Genomic DNA, 21,169 nt, shown 5'->3' with positions numbered 1-21,169 from the left:
GGAGGGAGGCAGGAGCTTGCTGCTCCCTGTGCCGTGCTGTGCCGTGCCGTGCCGTGGCAGATGGCTACCCAACACGCTGAGCACACGCTCCTCTGCAGACGGACCCTCCTGTGCTGCCCTGTGCTGCCTGGAGCCTGCTGCCAACCTGGCAGGGTGCTGTGATGGTACGGAGCGGGCAGAAGGCCACGGGACACGGGACAGAGCACCGTGTGCCTGCTGAGACGGGCAGGGCTGCACCGGGCAGGAGGTGGGGGTCGTGGCTGGCTGCAGCACCCGGTGTTGCCCTCCTGGCCTTGGCTGCTTTGCCCGGGAGATGGGAGATCCTGGCCCTGGCAGCCTCGCGCTCGTCTGGTGGTGCATGGCCAGCAGTGCACGGCTGCCATTGCACGGCTGCGGTACACAGGTACGGTGCGTGGCTGCGGTGCACGGCTGCAGTGCACAGCTGCAGTGCATGGCTGCAGTGTACAGGTACAGTGCAGGGCTGCGGTGCAGGGCTGCGGTGCAGGGCTATGATGCAGGGTTGGGGTGCAGGGCTATGATGCAGGGCTATGATGCAGGGTTGGGGTGCAGGGCTGCGGTGCAGGGCTGCGGTGCAGGGCTATGATGCAGGGTTGGGGTGCAGGGCTGCGGTGCAGGGCTATGATGCAGGGTTGGGGTGCAGGGTTGGGGTGCAGGGCTATGATGCAGGGTTGGGGTGCAGGGCTGCGGTGCAGGGCTATGATGCAGGGCTGCGGTGCAGGGCTGCGGTGCAGGGCTATGATGCAGGGTTGGGGTGCAGGGCTATGATGCAGGGTTGGGGTGCAGGGCTGCGGTGCAGGGCTGCGGTGCAGGGCTGCGGTGCAGGGCTATGGTGCAGGGTTGGGGTGCAGGGTTGGGGTGCAGGGTTGGGTGCAGGGCTGCGGTGCAGGGCTGCGGTGCAGGGCTGCGGTGCAGGGCTATGATGCAGGGTTGGGGTGCAGGGTTGGGGTGCAGGGTTGGGGTGCAGGGCTGCGGTGCAGGGCTGCGGTGCAGGGCTATGATGCAGGGTTGGGGTGCAGGGTTGGGGTGCAGGGCCCATGGCGCACGGCCGGGGCTGCCCGGCTGCATCCCGCCGGGGCCGCTGTTCCACTGGAGGGCACCACACACCGTGCAATGGCGGCTCCGGCCCCGGCCGGGCGGGGGGAGCCCGGCGCCGGGCCCTGCTGCGCTCCGGCACCCCCCGCCCGGCCGGGCAGGCGGTGGGGCTGGGCAGCCCTGGGCCGGGGCCGGGGAGCCGGACCGGGGGCAAACCGAGGGTCTGCAGCCGAGCTGGGCGCCCGCCCCGTTGTCCCTCTGCACCCCTCGCCTCGTCCTTGCGTGGGGACCGGCAGGATGGGGGTCCGCAGACCCACCGGCCGTTGACCTTGTGGGATGCGGGTCCGCAGGATGAGGCCGTTGAGCCGCTCTGCCCGGCTGCCCCTGCGGTGCCCTGCTGTCGGGCAGGGAATGGGGCTGAAGTCTGGGGCCTGGGGGCTGCCCGGTACGGGCAGGATGAGCTCCCGGCAGGACAGGCAGCGGGACGGGCAGCACTGCCTCGGCGGGATGCTCCCCACCCCATCCCACGCCATCCCACGCCATCCCACGTTATCCCATCCCATCCCACGCCATCCCATCCCATCCCATCCCATCCCACCTCTTTAACCCCGGTGCTCCTTTTCTGCTCATCTCCCTTCGCAGCCCCCTGCAACGGCGTAGTTTCCTTTTGCAGCTGGACGTTGTGTGGGTCTGAAGGACCGATTTGGGTGGGCACCAGTGGCACGACGGCACAGTGGCATGGTGGCAGAGACCCTGGCCAGGGCCCTGCAGGCAGCCCAGCTCGCTAAGCAAATGATATAGCAGAAAAGGGGACACTTCATCTTCAAACTTGATTACTCGCCGTTAGCTGTAACTGCACTGTCTCCGTTTAAATGTGATTTACATATATCTCTCATATTGTGGTTTAAGTATTTCCCCAGGGTGAGGGAATGAATAAGTTTCATTATCACTACTTAGGAGAGGCTGAGATTTCAGCGCTCGGCTCACGCTGCATAATCGAATGAGGAGCTGAGCCGGCTCCGGCTCCTGCTTTCATGCCGGCTGTTATTTGAAAATGATAAACTTTGCTTTCACCCAGCCCGGTGGCCAGGCCCCACCGGGTACACGGTGGCCAGCCCCGGCCGGGCAGTGCGGGGCGGCTGGGGGAGCCCCGGCACAGGGCTCAGCCGCCTGGCATGCCGGAGACGGGCTCTGTGCCATGGCTGCCCTCAGCTACAGCGCCAGAGATGGGATTTTCCAGCCTAATTGGAAATAAACCAATTTTTTCCCCTCCCGTGCAAATTCTAATGTCCCAAAGCCGAGGGGCCGCACGTGAGCGGGGTTTAAAGCGGTTGGGATGCAGGAAGGGCGGACGTCACCGTGCCCCAGCACCCTGCCCCATCACCCTGGACCCCGCGGTGGCTCGGTGGGGATGGGGACACCGCGGCCACGACGGTGACATCCCGGCACAGGATGCCTCTGCCACCTGCGGGGCTGCAGGGCTTGCGTTTGGCCCTTTTACACCCTGTGCTGCAAAGCTCCGAGCTGTTACACCCTCTGCCTTCAGGCATGGCCGTGGAGGCGGGGGGCACCCCGGGGGCTGGCGGGCTGGGGGTGCTTGGGCACGGCCCCCTTCCCACACCCCCCCCGCTGCCCTGCCAGCGATGACAAACCCAACAAAGGGAAGAGAAGAGCACTTGTCATCCAGAATGCGGAGCGCGGAAGCAAATTTATTTTTAGATAAATCTAAAGCTTAATTTGTGAAGCTAATATCAATCAAAATGAGAGATGGGGTTTTTTAAGTCCTTTTGCAGCCATGCAATTTATACTGCCTGTCTCTTCTCCTCACTCTCAAACAGCAAAGGCGGCCGCTAAGTTTAATATCAGCCTCATGCACACCTGCCTTAGGAATTATTATTATTATTATTATTTTAATAGGAAGATATTTGCAGATCAGAAATGGCATCGTTTCCCCTGGCACGTTCCTGCAGTGCTCGTGGGGTGCTGTGCGCTGCCGGGGCATGGGAGGGCTATGGATGGTGGTGGCTTCGCCCTGGGTGCTGGGATGCATCTCGGGGTGTCCCTGCCCCATCTCCAGCTGGTGTCCACATGCATTTTGGGTCCCCACGGACTCACCTGCGCCTGCCGGAGCCGGCACTGTGGCAGTCCTGGATGGAGGCAGGCGCCCGCCAAGGAAGGACCCATTTATTTTGCATTACACGTATGAAGCCTTCCCGTGTACAGTGAAATCCTCCTCCAAGAGGGACCTATCTGAGGGGAGAATTAACCTGCTAAATAATAAAAACCCCACGCACCTCCTAATGAAATGTAATGACTTCGAGACCGGGAAGATGGATCGCGCCGTCGCTCCCAGCCGTTCACCCTGATTTATGGCAATGTGGGAAATATGATGGAGGCAGCGCTAATGAATCCCCCCTCCGAGGGGCACCCGTAACGGAGCAAAGTTTCTCCTGGTGCCTCCGGTGAGGCTCCTTGCACCGGGCAGCCCTGGCCTTGGTAGAGTCCCCCCCTTTGGTAGCCCCCAAAGCATGGGGGGAGCCCCATGGAGGGGCTGCAGCCGGCACCGCCACCCTGTGCCCAGCACAGAGGGACCCACCAGCACCGCTGTGCTTCAGCCTCACACTTCTTTTGATGTGGCACCTTTTTAATGACAAAGATCTAAGCAAATATCTTCCTCCAGCCCGTCTAATTTTAACGTGCAGACAGGCAATGGCATCCCCCTCCCCCCCCCCGCCCAGTAACATTAACCTCTGTGAAAATTTCCTTTTGTCCCAATTCCTCTTTGTTCCCTGGATCGGCTGTCACGCCGCTCACTGCCGGTGACGGAGTGATCCCCTCCCGGCATGCCATAAATATCGGCAGAACCACGCGCGCCACGGTTATGGCAAGAGAGCAAACGAGACAAATGGAGCTGCGCTCGCCGGCTGCAGCCATGGCTGCGGGGTGGCTGTGGGCATGTGGCTGCACGGCTGTGTCCCTGTCCCTGTCCCCATCCCTGTTCTCATCCCTGGCAAGGTTGGGGGGAGCAGCACAAGGGCAAAAAATAATAATAATAAAGCTTTGCCCCCGGCAAACCAGCCCTCTGCCTCCCGTTAGTGGCTCCTAGCCCATGTCCATGGCCGTGCTGCGTTTTGGGTGTCCTCCCATGCACAGCTCAGGCGGGTGGCTCTGGCGTGGGTCATGGCCGCTCCACGCTGCCGGACGCCCGGCCACAGGCAGGAGCGGGCAGCACTACTCCTGCAAGTCCTGCCGTGGGTTTCCACTGGGACTGGTCCCGCAGCCAGTGATGGCCGTGGGCAAGTTGGAGCAGGAACTGGTTTAAAAATGATCCCAATTCTGCAGGGGGGTAAGTGGAAAATAAAACAATCCCTGCCCGTGCCCTCGCAGCCGCGCCGGGGGTCGCAGGCAGCTGCGGGCAGGGGTGCGAGCGGGCAACCGAGCCCCCGCCGCCCTCAGCCCCCTCCCCGGCCGGGATAACGGCACGCCATATGTCACCGACGCAGGGGCCGGGGAGACGTGCCGTCCGCCCAGAGCTATTTGGGATTTAATACTATTATCCTAATGCAACCGGCTCATTGTTCGGGCTGGGAAGCTGCTGCTGGGGCAGAGCAGGGGGGTGGTCGGGGTTAGGGGAGAGCAGCCCCCCCAGCCGGAGCGGGGCCGCCGGAGAGCCCCCATCCTGCCCCGGCACCAGGAACCCTCCTGCCAGGGGGGAAAACTCGGTGGCAAACTTGCCGCAGATGATGGATGGCAGGGGAGATGCCGCAGGATGGGGACGCGGTACCCGACCCCCGGCACCCATCACCCGGCCCTCGGGGCTGCGAGGGGCGAGCATCCCGCGGGTGCACGCGGGGCCGCAGCCCTAATCCCGGGGGATTTGGCCCACGTGCGCCCGCCTCACCAGGCCACCCTTTGGGTGCGAGGCGGAGGCTGGCGCCGGGGCCGGATTAATGGCTCAGCGTCGTTAGCAGGTTATTTATAGGTGCTCCTCCGTGCCCTAAAAATCTGCGGGAGGGAGGCGGGGAGCGGGGGCTGGGGGGGTCCCGGCTCTGGGGGGGGGGTCCCACAGCAAAGCAAAGAGACTCCAGAGCACACGTCCAGCGATATCCTCGTTTTACTTTGGGAAAAACACCATCCGGACACACGGCTTGCGGGTTTTGTGGTTGTTTTTTTTTTTGTTTTGTTTTTTTTTTTTTCCATTTGTTTTCTCTCATTTTTAAAACAATATAGTGCAGCCAGCACTTCTCACAGTAGAATATAATGGTCAATTTTAGTATAAAAAAAAAACATTCTCAGAGATTTGTAAATGCACTTAGTGCTTGAACAGGCCTTTCAGGGATACAGTACCTCTTTTCCGAGCACAATCACCTTGGGTTTCATCGGGGTATTTTTCTTTTTTTTTCCTTTAAACATCAAAACACTTTGTATTTTGTGGTGCGGAGCCTTTTTTAAATGGATAAATCTATTATTAAACACATAATTACACATAGTGAATAACGGACCATAATGAGCATTTTGGAACTGTTGGGTTTTTTTTAAAAAAAAAAGGAGAAAAAAGGAGGTATGTGAGTGCCCTGGTACCGTGGTCGCCTCTAACCCAGAACCAAGGTAGAACTGACAGTAAGGGGGGAAAAAAATAACCAGCCTGGAAATGTGAGACCCGGGCGGGTTCCCGGGGGTGCCGAGGGCGGGAGAGGGGCCGGGGGGTCCCGCTGGGCGCCCGGCGCCGGGGCACCGAACCTCCCGGTTGAGTGGGAATAGGAGCCGGTGGCCAACGCGGGGCTGGGCGAGAGGAGGAGGAGGAGGAGGAGGAGGAGGAAGAGGGGCGGGAGGAGACTCTGTAGCAGCCAACACGTAGATGTACAGCCTAGTCAACTAAAAAAAAAAAAAAAAAATTAAAAAAAAAAAATCTGTTCAAGTTTTCAAGTGTTTTTCTTAAATAGCCTCCAGACTGTCCCCAATTATTAGCTTTAATCAAAGCAGTGCAAGTTACGGACTTCAGCTACAGGTCAGGCGCGAGCTCCCTGCGGCCGCCACGCGCCGGCCGGCTGCCGGGCTGGGACCGGCTGCCGGTGAGCCTCCCGGCCGGCCGCGGCACAGGGCTCTGCCCCGCACGGATCCGGCCGGGCGCCCGCAGGCGCGTGGAGCGGAGCCTCCTCTCCCTGGATAGCAGCAACTCGTAGCGATTCCCTGTTCACATTCGTGGAGATAAAATGATTTCTGAGCTATATAGACAAGCGGTCCTTCGTCCTCGGCTTCCAGCGGGTTGCGGGTGTATCCAGTCCGGGGACCCCGGTGAAATGCCAGTGTCCCGGGAGCCCTTTTGGTAGCCGACCCCGTGTCCCCCCTCCCCGTCCCCCCGCCCTCGCTGCCACGGTCCGGTACCCGCGCGGTGCCGGAGGGGAGCACGGCTCGCGCCAAAGTCCTCGCCCTGGGTTTGGGAAAAGCAGCATCGGTTCCTTATCTGTAGACGGGCAGGCGGATGTGGGCGTGCTGGTGGTCCAAGAGCCTTGGCACAGACACGGTCTCGTAGCCCTTGCCCAGCATCTGCTCCTTGATGCAGGGCGGGTGGATGTCGTTGATGAGATACTCCAGGGACTGGAGGCTGCTGCTGAGGATGGAGGTATTGCAGAGCGTCTTGCTGGGCAGCCCCTCGGCGGGGGGCACCCCCAGCTCGCGGGGCCCGGCCCCCAGCTCCGGCGGGTTGTAACAGTCGCTGTTGGGGGTCACCAGGATGCTGTTCCAGGGAGGGGCGAAGTACTGCCCCACCGAGAAGTTGCCGTGCATGCAGTTCAAAGGGGACGAGCTCACCTTCTCGGCCGCGCCGCCCAGGGCGTAGGGGCGCGAGGCGCCCGCGCACGTCTCGGGGGACTTGCTGAGGGCCCCCCCGCCGCCGCTGCCCCCGCTGTACATTCGCAGGTGCTGCTGCTGCTGCTTCTGCTGCCAGACCAGGTAGTCCATGCCCTCGGGGTAGACGCCCGCCTTGGGTCCCAGGGCCGCGGCCGGGTTGGTGCCCAGCGCCAGCTCGGCGCCCTTGCGGCACTCCGGCAGGACGGCGCCGGCGTACGCGGCGGCGCCGGGGAAGGCGCCGTGCTTGGCCGGGCTGGGGTTGGCGGCCACGACGGCCGGGCAGCCCGGCTGGGCGCCCTGCGCCTGGCACTGCTGATTGATCTGGTAGATGATGCTCTGGATGGAGGGCAGGTTGGACGGCGGCAGGGCCAGGCTCCTGCCCGCCAGCGGCAGCACGGAGGCCGCCACCGTCACGTTGGGGGGCACGGGACCCTCCAGCTGCTTCTGGCCGCCGTGGTAGCTCAGCTGCCCGGCGCAGGAGGGACCTTGAGCTAAAGTGCTTGACACGGGGTAGGGAGCGATGCCGACCTGGGCGGGCGAGAGCTTAGTCCGCTTCCCCTCCGAGTTCTTCACCACGCTTTTGCCGGAGGCTTTGACGATGGCCAGGAGACCCTGGTAGCCGCCGGCGTGCAGGGGGTAGGGGCTGTAGCGTTGCCCCGTGGTGTCGTAGCCATTGACCGTCCGGTTAAGGTGCTTGTGCTGGGGGACCCTGATGTTGGTGGGGAAGATCTTGATGGTCAGCGGGCTGTTGGCCACCTTCTGTGCGTAGGCGTCCAGCTCGGCGGGGCTGGGGTAGCGCGGGGAATGCATGGGTGCCGCCGTCTCGCCTGCGGGAGCAAAGCGTAGGGTGAATCTGGCGCTGCCGGGAGGAGGGGGACCCGGCACCCCAGCACCCATCGGCCCCCCCCCCTGCCCCAGCTCCCACCCGCTCCTGGCAGAAACCAGGTCATGGCACCAACCTGCCCCCTCCTGCTGTCGGAGTCACTTGTAAGTGGCCTAAAATAAACTCGGTGTGGAGAATGGAAATGTCACTTTACCCAACGGGGGAATCTTTCTCCGAGATTGGATTTAAACTACATTATACAAGCAATTTCATGGGTGCTTTGCGCTGCTACGAGAACCTCACCAAAAATGGAAAAGCATTGCATTTACCAGCCATAAATCAGCAGCTCCTATAATGAGCACAAAAATGTCACTTTTATGCAATTTTACAGATGAACAAAACTGGTGAAATTAACTGTGGTAACCTACTGGAGTCAGCAAAAGCCACTGCAGAAAAAAAAATTGTATATGTATATATTTTTGTTCCTTTCAAACTCTTTCCCGAGCAAGTTTCTGCCATTCTGGTGTGAAAACTCATTTGTCGTACCCATTATACTTTCATTTGGAGTTTATCTTGAGTATCCAATGAGCCACCAACTGTGAAAATGATTAAATCTACAAAATCTATCTAATAGATGGAATAAATTAGGTGTTTAAAATCTCCACACACACACACACAGGCGCATGCACATACACGCCGGCACACAGGGCACGACGTTTGCTCCCGAGTCGGTCCCAAAACCCCCAGCCCTGCCAGGGGACATCTACAGCACCCCGGGAATGCCAGACCCGGCGCCTGCCCGGAGCCAGGTTTTGCAAGGTAGAGACGGTCAAATCAGCGGGGTTTGGGGCTGGGACCCCCTCACCGAGGAGCCCCAGCCTTCCCAGGGACCCTTCCCCTGCTGCCAGGCAATTTGGGAGGCTCCCAGGCAGCGGCGCCCCACAGTACCCGGGGGAAGGGGACTGCAGGCACCCAGCGTCCCCGTGGGGACACTGGGGAGCACTTTGCTCCGGATGCCACCGGGACCAGCGATTCCTGATGCCACCACGTGCTGGGTGGCAAAGTCACCGCCAAAGAGCTGCGCCATCACCTAACGAAGTCGTTAAATCGGTCTGCAACGCCTGTCTCAATCCTGCTCCGAGTGATGCTCCGGCGCGGCGCCCGCGGCTGCCTGCACGCGTGGGCATGCCCGGAGGAACCGGGCACAACGTTAAAACCAGGATTCAGGGGGAGGTTGGGGCAGTGGCAGCTGCAGGACTCCATGTCACCCCCTGGGCAGCGGCGTGATGTTCGGGGAGACGCAGGAGCGAGGCCGCGGCCACTCTCCGTCCTCTGCACCACCAGAGCGGTGCAGCAGTAATTTAACAGGCAGAACGGCAGAGCGTTCACCAGCCATTCCTCCCATTAAGCTAATGTTATGGGCTTTTTACAGGTGTCTTAAATAGACATTGTTATTAACGAGTATATTAAGCCAATTAAAACCAGGGCCTTTGAGTAGGATTTAATGTAGCTGCCGGGAGACAGGAGGCACGGCATCAGCAGCTCCCTACGGCGGGACACGTGCAGGCGTGCGGCATCCCGGGCTGCACCGCCAGCCCCGCCGGGCACGTCCCGGGCATCGACCGTCTAACCTCCATAAAGCTCCCGAGCCCGGGTGGCACCTGCGGAGCGGCCAGCGAGCTGCACGGGCGCACGCGAGCGTGTGTGCTTGGGCACGGGCACCCCGCGAGTCGGCGGGCGCAGGGTGCTGCAAGCGGGACCCCACCTGCCCAGCGGCACGGCGTGGCGTGGCATGGCATGGCACGGCACCCCGCCCGGCGCCACGGCCCGCCGGCACCACGAGCCACGCACATCTGCATTCCCCTTCACGCCGGCGCCACTGTCCTTGGAGGTGGCAGCATCGTGAATACTCAATTAACATGACACTAATTAGCTGGTGACACTTGCGGAATCCCTAATGAGCCCATTCCACGGAAACGCTCCTTTCCAAGCAAAAATAATTAAAAAAATGGAGCCAGTGCTGGAGGGAAGGAGGTGGCATCGCCCATGGGTGCCGCGGCTCCCCGGCGCAAGTCACCAAAACGCCATCCCCAAGCACCGGGGCTGCAGGTGACACTTTTGGGACAGCCCCGTGCAGCCCCCCAGGAGCTGCCCGCTGCTGTGGGACAGGCAGAGCTGCCTGTCCAGGTAAGCCAAGCTTGGCCAAGGGCATCCCACCCGGGAGCCACGGTGCCGGTGCGTCCCCGGGGAGCGCCGCGGCCGACCACGAGCCGGCCAGGGGGGAGCCAGGAGCCGCCTTTGTCGCCACTTCACGCCAGCTGGGTTGGATGTGACAAGCCACCAATTCGGTGTGTTGTCACATATCAGGGTGACGCACCGAACCCCCACTGGGAAAATTACAGAGCGACCGATTTCCCGGCGGCTCCCGGCGCGCTGGCGGCTGCGCGGCTCCGCCGTTCCCCCTCTCCGCAGTAATTACTGCTTTCTAACGGGCTGTAATTACTGCGAGATGCAAACTCTCCTGAACCACCGCCGTCACCCGTCAGGCGCAGGCAGCCCGCCTGACACCAGCCGCTCGCTCCCAGCTTTGCCCCCCTCCTCTTCAACTTGAACCACCGGAGCCGTCACGCCGGGGCCGGCTGGGATGCGCCGCGGACCCCCGGCCAGCGCGGTTTACCTCCGCTGGCTGCCGACACATAGGCAGGCTCAGCCGGGCTCGCCGCCATGAGCAGCCCCGGCTCTCGCCACCCCTAAACCAAATCCAGCCGCCGGCAGCGCGCCGGCCCGGGGACAGGCACCCATCAACAGCCGCTTCTCTCAGAAAATGCTTCGCCGGCTCCTGGCTCCCTCCCTCGCTGGCGTTCCCACGGGATGTGGCCGGCACACCCCCAGCTCCGGGCTCCCCCTCCCTCCCTGACCTGCTCTATTTTTCCAGCCTGCACTCAATAACAGCTAAATAATTGAATCTGCTCAGCAGCCAAAGATTTGGTTTGAATTTTATTGGAATTTTAAATTGTTTTGTTTCTTCAGTATTTTATTACTGTAAATGGAAAATGCATCGCCCGCAGTAATAATCCGATGGCTTTTTATATTACTCCGAGCTTCTGCTCAAAGCATTATTGGAAAGCCAGGCAGAAACGAGAAGCCATTATAATGGCAGCACAGGCTTATAAGATTACGCCTCCAGCTAAACAACTTTTTACTTTAGCAAATTGGCCACCAAACCCGGTTCGAGACACAGATGTAAATCCCAGACCCCACCGGTGCCACAATCCAGAATAAATCTTGGTTTATGGGTCAGGGAGCTCCGGCCCCGCCATGCCCGGAGCAGCCGGGTCTGTGCAAAATGTCCGACGGGGACAGGGGGGCGGCTGTGCGAGGGGTGGGCAGGGGATGGGGGTGCCCTGAGAAACCCCCCAAAAGCCTCCCCCGGCATGCGCACCCGCTGCTGGCATCCCTTGCATCCCCTGCATCCCCAGCATCCCCCACATCCCCCGCATCCCCTACATCCCCTGCATCCCCCACATCCCCAGCATCACCCACATCCCCAGCACCCTTGGCATCCCCAGCACCCCCAGCATCCCCCGCATCCCTGGTGCCCCTGGTGTCCCCTGTGCTGTGCTTGGCTGCAGCCACAGCCTGCAAAGGCTGGGGAAGAAGAAAAGATGGGGAGAAAGGAGGGGAGGGAAGCTAACCAAAGCCATCCTTGCGGCAGGAGAGACCAAGGCTAAGCCGAGGCTGACGATCTGGGGCTTGTGCGGTGCAGGAGTCAGCCGACACAAACCCACAACAGTTCCCAATTACCCCCGGCCCCGGCTCCACTGGGACACAATGGGCGCCGGCAAAGCCCAGCTGCCGGGCCCCTAATTAACCCCGATTTTAACTGTACACTTTTAAAGGCACTAAAGCGGTTACAAAGTGGAGAACAAGGCAGGGTTAATAGCGCAGACCTAAATTGCAGGCCCGCGGGGCCCGGGCCCCATAGAAATAATAGACCTGTCTGGGCTGCTCAGCTGTCAGTCAGGCGAACAATTTGGTACCCGAGGAGCTCGGTGACGGCACAGGAGCAGCAGCATCGGGGCTCTGGCAATCAGTGTCTGCTCGGTTAAAGCAGTTGTGAGATCAAAACGGCACCAGGAAAGATGCTCAGCACCAGGAAGGATGCTCAGCACTGGGAAGGATGCTCATCATCAGGAAGGATGCTTGATAATGGGAAGGATGCTCAGCACTGGGAAGCATGCTTGGTACTAGGAAGGATGCTCATAAACAGGAAGGATGCTCAGTACCAGGAAGGATGCTCAGCACTGGGAAGGATGCTCGGCACCAGGAAGGATGCTCAGGACCAGGAAGGACAGGAAGGTTGCTCAGCACCAGGAAGGATGCTCCACACTGCTCCCCCAGCCCAGCTGCCCCGGGTGTCCCCTGGCCTGGTGCCGGCAGCAGCATCCCTGCCTGGGGCCCCTCTTCCCTGGAGGAGGGCGAACGCCCGCACCGGCAATTTATGGCTTTAATTTTCAGGCCATGATACTGCAGGAGATTCCTGGGCGGTCACCCCGCTCTGGAAGGGGACGGCAAGCGGGACATCGGGGTGCACAGCAGGGTACATCCCAGGGATCAGCGCTGGCAGCACCACCGCCCTGAGCAAGGACTCAGTGGGGACAAGCCGAGCGGGGATGTGGCGGCAGCACATGGCACCTAACCAGTTAACAGCTGGCACGGAAGACATGCGCTGCCTCCCTCCCTCCCCTCCATTTCTTCGCTCCTCTGCGAGATAAGATGGGACAAACCTTATTTTTACACATCAAAAGCACTAAAATATTTTGCAACAAATGAACTAAGTAATCTCGGTGGTAAATCTTTATAAAGCTGCTGAAGGCGAAGCCGCGCCTGGAAGCTACCTGGCGCCTCGCTCCGGCCTCGCTTCCCCGCAGCCCCAAAGGAAAATGCTTTTTGCCCCTTTTTCAGATGGGAGCGGAGCCACCGCCGGGGCTGCCGCGCTCCTCCTGCCATGGCACAGCCCCGGGGAAACCGGGGCCATGTCCCGGCTGCTCCGCCACAGAGGGCAACCGGCAGTAGGACACCCCCATCTCGGGGGTGACCCCATCCCGGGGAGGGCGAGATGGCAAGAGCTGCCCAGCGGGACAAGCCTGGTGCTTGGGATCCAGCCTGTCGGTGCCGGGACCTTCGGAGCGGCAGGCTGCTTCCCGCTGCTGGCACGGCCAAGCCGATGCCAGCTCCTCCTCCCTGTACCGCGGCGTGCCAGGCGCCCGGCTGGCAGCCCTTCTCCTGCTCCGGGCAAGTCTGTCCCCGCAGCGTTGTCCTGCGCCCGGGCAGGGTCACGGCTCGGCACCGCCGACGGGCTCAGGCGTGCCCAGGTGGGTTTGCCAGCGATGCTCCGCAGGCTGCAGCAGCCAGCACCGTGCCCGCTGCTCGAGCAACTGTCCAGGAGGAACACCTGAGGGCTCGGCCACCGTTTTCTGCCCCAAACCGCAACGCGAAGCCCCGGCTGCTCTGCCCACCCTCCCTTCACCTGGTCCCATCGCCACATTCACCCCGGGAAGGGGCATTTCCCGGGGGTCACCCTGCCCTGCCCCGAGCATCCTGCCAGATCTCGCCCTCCCTCCCGGTCCTGCCTTGCCCCTCTTAGAGGAACGCGCTCGTGTTTCCCTCCTGCTCTGCTTCCCCCAGTTGGCAGGGCAAAAGGGCAGCAATTAGGCAGGATTTTTAATTTGCGCAGGGGCAGGAGGGGGTGGGAAGGGGAGCGATGCTGAGAGCGCCGGGCGGAGGCAGGAGGAGATGCTGGGGACCTGAGCAGCCGCTCAGCGATCAGCGTGCCAATAGCTCTTACTAAAAAATAATAGTGCTGCAGCCTCCAAATGAATTAAACTCTGCAAGAGCCGAGAGCTCATCCGCTGGCTTTGGGACCAGGCTCCCTGTTGCCCTCGCAGCAAGGAGACCCCAATGTCTTCGAAGCTTCAAAAAGCATCAGAAATCCCCTTTTTCTCTGCCTGCAACACTGGAAGCAGATTTTGGAAGAGCTAAACCCTAAATATTTGAAAAACACTTGGAAGAAACCTCAATATTTGGAAAACACTTCGAAGAAAAACAAACAAAACCTGGTACATTCAACAAATCAATAAAGTCCTTGAAGTTTCGGTCTGAGCCCCAGGTGGCAAAGCTGCCTGGGCAGGAACCGGCCGCCCCGGCCCCGCAGGCAGCAGCTCCCGGCAGGACCCCCCTGCCCGCCCCGTGGGGCCGGAGGGCAGAGCCTGCCCGCACGGCACAGCCGGGGCCAGGGAGCAGGGCAAATCTCAGAGGGTCCCAGGTGGAGCCGGGGGGGGGGGTCGCTGGGGGATGCCACCCTGCCCAGACCCAGGGTGACCCGCGGGCAGGCATGGGGATGTGCAGCCCCCAGCCCCGGGGAGAGCAGCCGTGGGAGCTGGCGCGGGTCCCACGCATCCCCCGAGCTGTTTTTGGGGTGCAGCCGGGCAGAGGGGGCCGCCGGCGCTGCCCCCCTCCCCGCGCCGTGCCGCTCGCTCTGCGCCAGGCAGGTTGGGCTGCTGTCACATCGCACCGGCTTTCCCACCCTGTGAAGTGCGGTGGTTTCTATGGTGACGGTGTCCCCAGGATGGGTGGCGCAGAGGCCACCGCGCCGCGACGGATGCGGCGGGGGGCCCCATGCACCCACACAGTCCCCGGCCCCCCGCGAGCACAGCCCCGGCAGGGACGGCAGCCACCCATGACGAGCACCCTCAGCATCACCGCAGCTGCCCCCAAAAATGCTGCATCCCTGCTGCAGAACCCCCCATTGCAGGACACCCCCCCCCCCCCCCCCCGGCACTCCAGCCCCCGGCATGGAGCCAGGACAAAAGCATCCTCCGGCAGAGCATCCTCGGCGCGAGGAGCCGAGAGACAAACGCGCCCCGGCTTCGGGGGCTTAAATTAAAACCAACTACAGAAATAATAGCGGGAGAAATCCATCTGAATAAACGTAGGTGGCAAACCCCGCGCGGCAGCCGCGCAGGAACCGTAATCTGCAAAGACAACAAAATTCATGACAAAGCACAAAGGGAAGCGCCGGGCTTCGCCGTCCCCAGATATTCATCCGTTAACACGTTCCCTTTTTAGGCTGACATGTCATTTCAGACGGGCCTTTTTTCCTCCCCTTTCTTCTCCCCCTCGACGGCGCGCGGCTCTGCCGAGGCGGCTGCTGAATTGGATCACCTCAGGGCGAGCACTTTATTATCTGCAGTCAAAGCGTCACCACAAATACCCGTCTACACACACACGTGTCACTTCCCATTTGTCTCCTCCACGAGGTATTAGCGCCGCGCGCTGCCGTGCACCGTGCCGCTGCCGTGCACCGTGCCGCTGCCGTGCACCGTGCCACTGCGTCCGCCGGCACGGCAAAGGCAAACGGCGCCGGGCGGGAGGCACATAGGGAGGGTGGCATCGCGGCCATAAGGACGCCCCGGTGCCACCCCACTGCTGCCCCGATGCCCCGCTGATGCCATCCCACCATGCAGCCACCAAGGGGACCCCGGGACTGGGAGGGACCCCACTGCAGCCAGCAGTGCCGCAGCTCAGCCCAGCCGCTCCCCAGCCCCTCCGCTCTGCCATTGACAGTAAATTAATATTTGATTAATTTTACGATACGGGCTTTGCACACCGAGCGTGGCTGCCGGTGCCCACGGCACCCCGTCCCTGCCGAGGGGAGCAGGGTGGGCACCCCCGGCGTAGGCTGCGGGGAGCGGGTGCCCCGTCCCCAGGTCTGCAGCCCCGCACGGCCCCGCCAGTGCCCAGGAACCCGCTCCGCCGCCGATGGACCGATGCGGTCCTGGAAAGTTTGGACACAAACCAAAACCCCTCCGTGTGCCGGGGTGTTACCAGCGAAGCCCACCCAAAGACCGGGGCTCTGAGCTGGCGGGAGATGGTCCCACCCGGAGAGGCTGCCCCGGCGCCGAGCAGCCCCCCCTCACCCAACCATCTCCCACCGCGCACGTGACCGATCAAAAAGTGTTTTTGCAGCGTTTCCTGGCAGGGAAAGTGCAAGTCAACAGCACATTTTGGGCACGGCAGTTAATTGAACTCCTTTTTATGGCACGTATATAAATACACAGAACCATCATTAACCGATCCCTTCCAGAAACTGAAAATGAAAGAATTAATCTTATTTCACTCATGTGTAACCCCTCATGAAATTAAAATGATATTTTATGGGTGTGTACAAAAGCAGAGCCTTGCTGCAGCTACTTTAATGAAAATGCCCTTGGAATAAGTAGAATTGGGTAACGAGAAGCCATTAAACGGGGCTTTATCCCATATGCAATTAAACAGTTTTATCACTGATGAGAGTCCCCACGGGCGAGCGGGGAGAGGTGGGGGTGACCCTGGAGCCGGGTCCCAGCAGTTTGCTGCTCTCTGAGCCCCGGCCATCACCTCTCATTAGCGTTTTAATAATAACCCAGCCGGAGCCCTGGGAGGGCTCACGCCACCCCCTAAGAGCCATTTCTTACACCGTCCCCACGGGGCCGAGGTGCGAGGTCCCACGGGACCCCCGGCACGAGGCCAGCGGGGCTGGGCTCCAGATCCAGCCCCGCCAGAGGGATGCGCACGGTGAGAGCTGGCGGCTGATGCTCGCAGGGCGAAACGTGGTGTTAGCACGGAGCGAGCTCCGGGAGCTCCCCATAACTCCCAGCTCCATCTGGATCCCACCCCCTTAGGGGAGCACGCATCCTGCCCCCCCGGCCGCACGCCCAGCCCCTGGCTGACGGCAGAGCAGCGCAGGCTGAAGGAGGGCACACAGAAAGTAACATTTAATTAAATATAAGCCACCGCTACATTACTGCAGAGAGCAAGAGCAGCAAAGAGTTTGGCCAAGCTGAGAGTGGTATTATTTGATTTATAATTTAAATAAAGCTCAGGATTCCTGTAATGCGCACAGAATAAAATCAAAAGGGACCAGGCTGCTGGAGTTAATTGGACGTGATATTTTCCTGAGGATGCTGCTTCTCCGCAGGCTCCTGCTCCTCGGCTGGAGGCAGGCAGATGCAGGCAGGGCTGGCAGGGCTCCGGGCACCCTCCTGCTGCCTCCTGCATCCTCCTCGAGGATGCAACGTCTCCATGCCGGGCTGGTGCCCGCGGTGCAGCCTTGGGATTACCGGCAAGGGAAATCGGCTGCTGCCATGAACTGGCAATGGCAAGCACCGCGGCAAAGTCACCTACAGCATTGAACGGGATGGATTTCGTGGGATGCACCGAGACCGCTGGGATGCAGCCGTGCCGGCGTGTGGGGCACCGAGACGGGGGGACGGTAATTAGCAGGAGAGCCAAAGGGCAGAACCGGGGGGCGAAGGCGCCGGGGCTGTCAGCTCCCAGCACGGCCAGGAAAATTAGTCAGCTCACCTTTTACGTGAAATTAATACAAAAATTAATCAGCGGCGCGGGCAGGATAATAGGATTTCACAGTGGTGCTGGGCCAGACGGCCAATGTGCCGAGAGCCAGACTCATTTAATATCGACAGAAACAATGCCAGAGGACAGAAATAAGACCCATAAAGATAATTACTGAGATACTCAGGAGCAAATTAAGTAATCAGAGGCACTTCTAAATTGTGCCTCGTTTTAAGAGAACGCTATCTTTGTCGATTACCTACGCAGGCGTTCAGGAGGCGGCAGGAGGCTCAGCCCCGCGCGCCGGCTCACCGGCCCCTCTGCGCCGCGCTTACTGCAGGTGCCATAAATAAAGAAGGGAAAATCGCGTTCCAAACCAGATGCGTGGCCCTGGATGTCACCTGCAATTTAATTTGCACTAGCAGGAGGCAGAGAGGAGCGAGACGTGCTGGATTTGCCCATAATGAGCGGAAACATACGGGCAGCTAAACTTTGATTAAGGTGACCTGGCTGGTGGCAGCCGGCGGTGAGCGTGGCACGGGGGTCCGGCCGGGGAGCTCGGCCGCTGCCACACACCACGTGCCCTGGGGGATGCACCCCGGTGGGCGACAAGCCTCAGAGATCTCAGGCGAGCGTGGTCCTGCCCTGAGGGATGGGGTGCGGTCAGCCAAAAACCCCGGTGCCCCGGTCTGGCTTGGGGTCAGACCTCTGCAACCTGCCCTCCTCCCACCGGCGCGGCTCAGGGACCCCCCCGGCACCCCGGGGCTGGGACACTCCCGGGATGTGGGTGGCTGCATCCAAGAGTGGCTCTCCCCACTGATGGGTGCCTTGCCGCGTGGTGACACCACGTACGGGCTCCCGCTCCCCCAATCTCCTTATTTTACCATCGTCTATGGCAGGGTGGGAAACGCTGGGGAGCACCAACCCCCCCCGGCAGGAGGGTGCTCCTGGGTGCTCCTGCGCCCTGTCCCTTGGGTGCTGCTCCCCAGCATCCCTATGAGCCGAGACGGTCCCTGGCTCTGAGCTGCAACCGGGGGACGCTGCGGGGACGGGTGGGTGTATCCTGACCTCAGCATCACACCGGCCTCGACACAAAGATGCCCGGTACCAAACGCCTCCCGTCACCAGAAAACCCTGCCAGGCTCAGCCTGCCCATGGGTCTCAGACCGTGTGGGCACGGCTGAGCTAATTAGCCCGTGGCAACGAGGCGCGCCGGGAGCCGGACCCTTGCGCCAGCCCTGCGCTGCCGCGCGCTGCTCAGGCGTGACGGATTAGGAATAATTTTACAAGAGCAACATCCGTTTTCCTTCCAGACACTAATAAGAAGGAGACCCGAGCGGCACCGCGAGCTCCAATGCAGCGCAAGCGCGCAGGGGTCCGCGCACGCACCCACCCGCTTTGCAGACTCGCCGAGACCCCCAAGAGCTGACACCCCGATGGGTGCTCGGGGGCGAACAGCTCGGGGGGGGGGGGGGGGGGGGCCGATCCTGCCCGCCCCCGCGATTGCTGATGCGCACACAAGTGCTTCCTGCGATGCTGGGACGTGCGGGCGCCCATCACCCTGCCTCTGGCCTGGGTGATCTGCTCCCTGCAGCGATGCTGCGCTGGAGCTTGGGGCAAAAGCAACCCAAAAAACAACCCTCCTGGCTGCCAGCGTGACCCGTGCCCTGCCAGAGGGATGCCAGGGGTCCCCAGGGTGGGCGAGCATCGCCCAAACCCCACGCCCGGCTCGCTCGGCTGCGTCGGGGTGCCCAGGTAGAGGGGAAAAAACGTCTTCGGGGAAACACAGATCATTAAACAAATGCCCGAGGGCTGTCACAGACTAACAAGCAGAGCTTTAGCAGCTGATTTGTCTTCAGCCGGCAATGTTTAAAAATCCAACTGAGACCAGCAGAAAAATATCCACTCCCCTCTTTAAAACACACATTCATCACTTGAGAATCTTAATGCGTCTTTCCCAGCCGGGGAGGTCAAACACGCCTGCCTAAAGCAGGCTCATTAAATATACATTTAATCACGGTTTGGATTGAGAGACAAAGGCTGGGAGAGACAGGTGCTTTACTGGAGTGACCTTTTGGATCCCATTTTAATGTAACTAGTTTACAGCTTATCTGAAAGGCCAGCTCCTGGGGAAGGCGAGCTGCAGCAAAACGGGGAAAGTAATTAGGGGGGGAAGGGCCGGGGAGGTTTGGGGGGCCGCGGAGCAGGCGACGGCAGCATCCTCTGCCGCCGCCGCGCTTCCCAGACAGCTCTGCAACATTTTCTGAAGTTCGACTTATCAACCAGAGCAACCCAATTTAATTTGCTTATCTTGTCTCCTTCCTCCCCCGCTCCTCCCCGCTTCTCCTGCTCTTTTTAATTATCGGTTAAATAAATGTCTTTTTCAATAAGGGAAGCAGCATCAAAGCGGGCGCTCGCCCCCCCCCGCCCCCGGGCACTTACACTTGCGCGGCTCCAGCGCCTTGTTGGGGCAGGCGAGGTGCTGGGCTGGGGGGTTCTGGGTCCTCTGCAGGCAGGCCAGCATGGTCCGGGTCTCCCGGCGGGCAACGCCGCCCCCGCCGCCGGCCCGCGCCCTGCCGAGAGAAGAGACACGCTGGTCAGGCGAGGGGACCTGCCCGCCCCGCTGCCCACCACCCTCCTGCCCACCCAGCCGCTCCCCGGGCAGAGGAGCTGGAGGCAGGAGCTGCCGGCGCCGACCGTGGGCATGCACGCTGCTCAGAGCCCTGTGCTCCTTTGGAGATAAATAAATAACTCTGAAAGCCTTAAATAAATATGAATGTATATAAAATAAATATGAAGGTCTCAGTGGGTGATTTGCGCTTCCTGCATAGCTTTCCACCCTTCCCACCGGGAACGGGGCAGAGCTGGGGCATCCCTCCGGCGCCACGCTCCTGGCAGCGCCAGACCGCTCTGCCGGCGTGCCAGCCGGCGCCTCCCGGCAGAGAGCAACCCTGCCGGCTCCGGCCAAGGCTGGGGAAAGATGGCGTTAAAATCCCACTCGGGGTCCTGGGATCTGTCGCCAGCTCCCAGCTGGCATCAAAATCTGCTCGACAAAAGCTGGAGGGGTCAGGCCAAAGTCATCGCCGCCACTGCTCTGCTAATTGTACATCCTTCACGAGCCGCCGCGGAGGGCATGAATTATAACCAGTTGCTGCTGACACCCTCCCACTGCTCCGGCTGGCGCGGGGAGTGATATTCCTGCTCGGAGAGGGCAGGGAGACGTGGGCAGGAGCAGCAGAAAAGCAGGCAGCGGTGCCCGTCTTCTGGCATCGCAGCTTCTGAGCCATCGCTCTCCCGGCTGAACATTTACTGATGGCTGGGTGGCATGGCCGGGTGTCACGGCTGGGCGTCACGGCCGGGTGTCACGGCCGGGTACATCACTTCACCCGCTCTGTTGTGGGGGAACCGTGCCCTCCCGCAGCCATCTGGGATGTTTCCTTCATGCCCTGGAGTTGGCGAGCGGTGCCGGAGCCGGCGTGCAGGGGAGCTGTGCGGTGGCCTCGGGCACGCACTGGCAGAGCCTGTGACCACCATCCGCCGGGCAGCAAAGCACGGACGGATGCTCCCCGAGCTGTGCCCGCGGCTCTCCTTGCTCCGCCGGTTTAAATGTCACCCTTTGAAACACGCCTTCGCAGCCACAGCGGCTGCACAGACGGACGGTACCCGCGCGCTTGCTGCTCGCACCCGCCCCGTGCCCCCCCTCCACCGGGCAGGGGGGTCCCAGGCTATGGGCTAGTCCCCAGGCTGGACGGCCGGCGGTGGCGGTGGGACCTGTGCAGGGTGTCAGTGCCATGGCTGGCTCTGCCCGAGGGGGCTGGGGGGTCTCACCCCGTCCCCCCCCCGTCCCTCCCACGCTGCAAACTGGGGGCAAGGGAGAGACTCAGCAAAAGGTGTGAGGAGCAGGAGGGGAGGAGGAAGTCATCTAATACCAAGCAGGTGTCTGGAGAACCCAAATTGTGCTGTTTTTTCCTAATAATGAAGTATTCATGAGTAAAAGCCTTTTTCACTACTTTCTTAAGATACTAATTTCACAACAAGCGCCTTGTTACC

At 61.1% G+C, this 21,169-nt stretch overlaps 1 protein-coding gene across 1 annotated transcript; it reads right to left on the bottom strand.

Annotated features, from left to right (window-relative positions):
- Positions 1 to 6,490: 6,490 nt before the first annotated feature.
- Positions 6,491 to 19,652, bottom strand: FAM222A (family with sequence similarity 222 member A). The gene is made up of 2 exons (XM_050906983.1): positions 19,562 to 19,652; positions 6,491 to 7,730 (listed from the first exon to the last, which is right to left on the bottom strand). Exons 1-2 carry the CDS (start codon positions 19,641 to 19,643, stop codon positions 6,514 to 6,516), a joined length of 1,299 nt encoding a protein of 432 aa, XP_050762940.1. The 5' UTR covers positions 19,644 to 19,652; the 3' UTR covers positions 6,491 to 6,513.
- Between the last annotated feature and the right edge of the window lie 1,517 nt (positions 19,653 to 21,169).

This window comes from Gymnogyps californianus, chromosome 16, assembly GCF_018139145.2.
Source record: "Gymnogyps californianus isolate 813 chromosome 16, ASM1813914v2, whole genome shotgun sequence".
Taxonomy (NCBI): domain Eukaryota; kingdom Metazoa; phylum Chordata; class Aves; order Accipitriformes; family Cathartidae; genus Gymnogyps; species Gymnogyps californianus.
The sequence above is the reverse complement of the archived record's forward strand: the minus strand, read 5'-3'. Positions and strand labels throughout refer to the sequence as shown.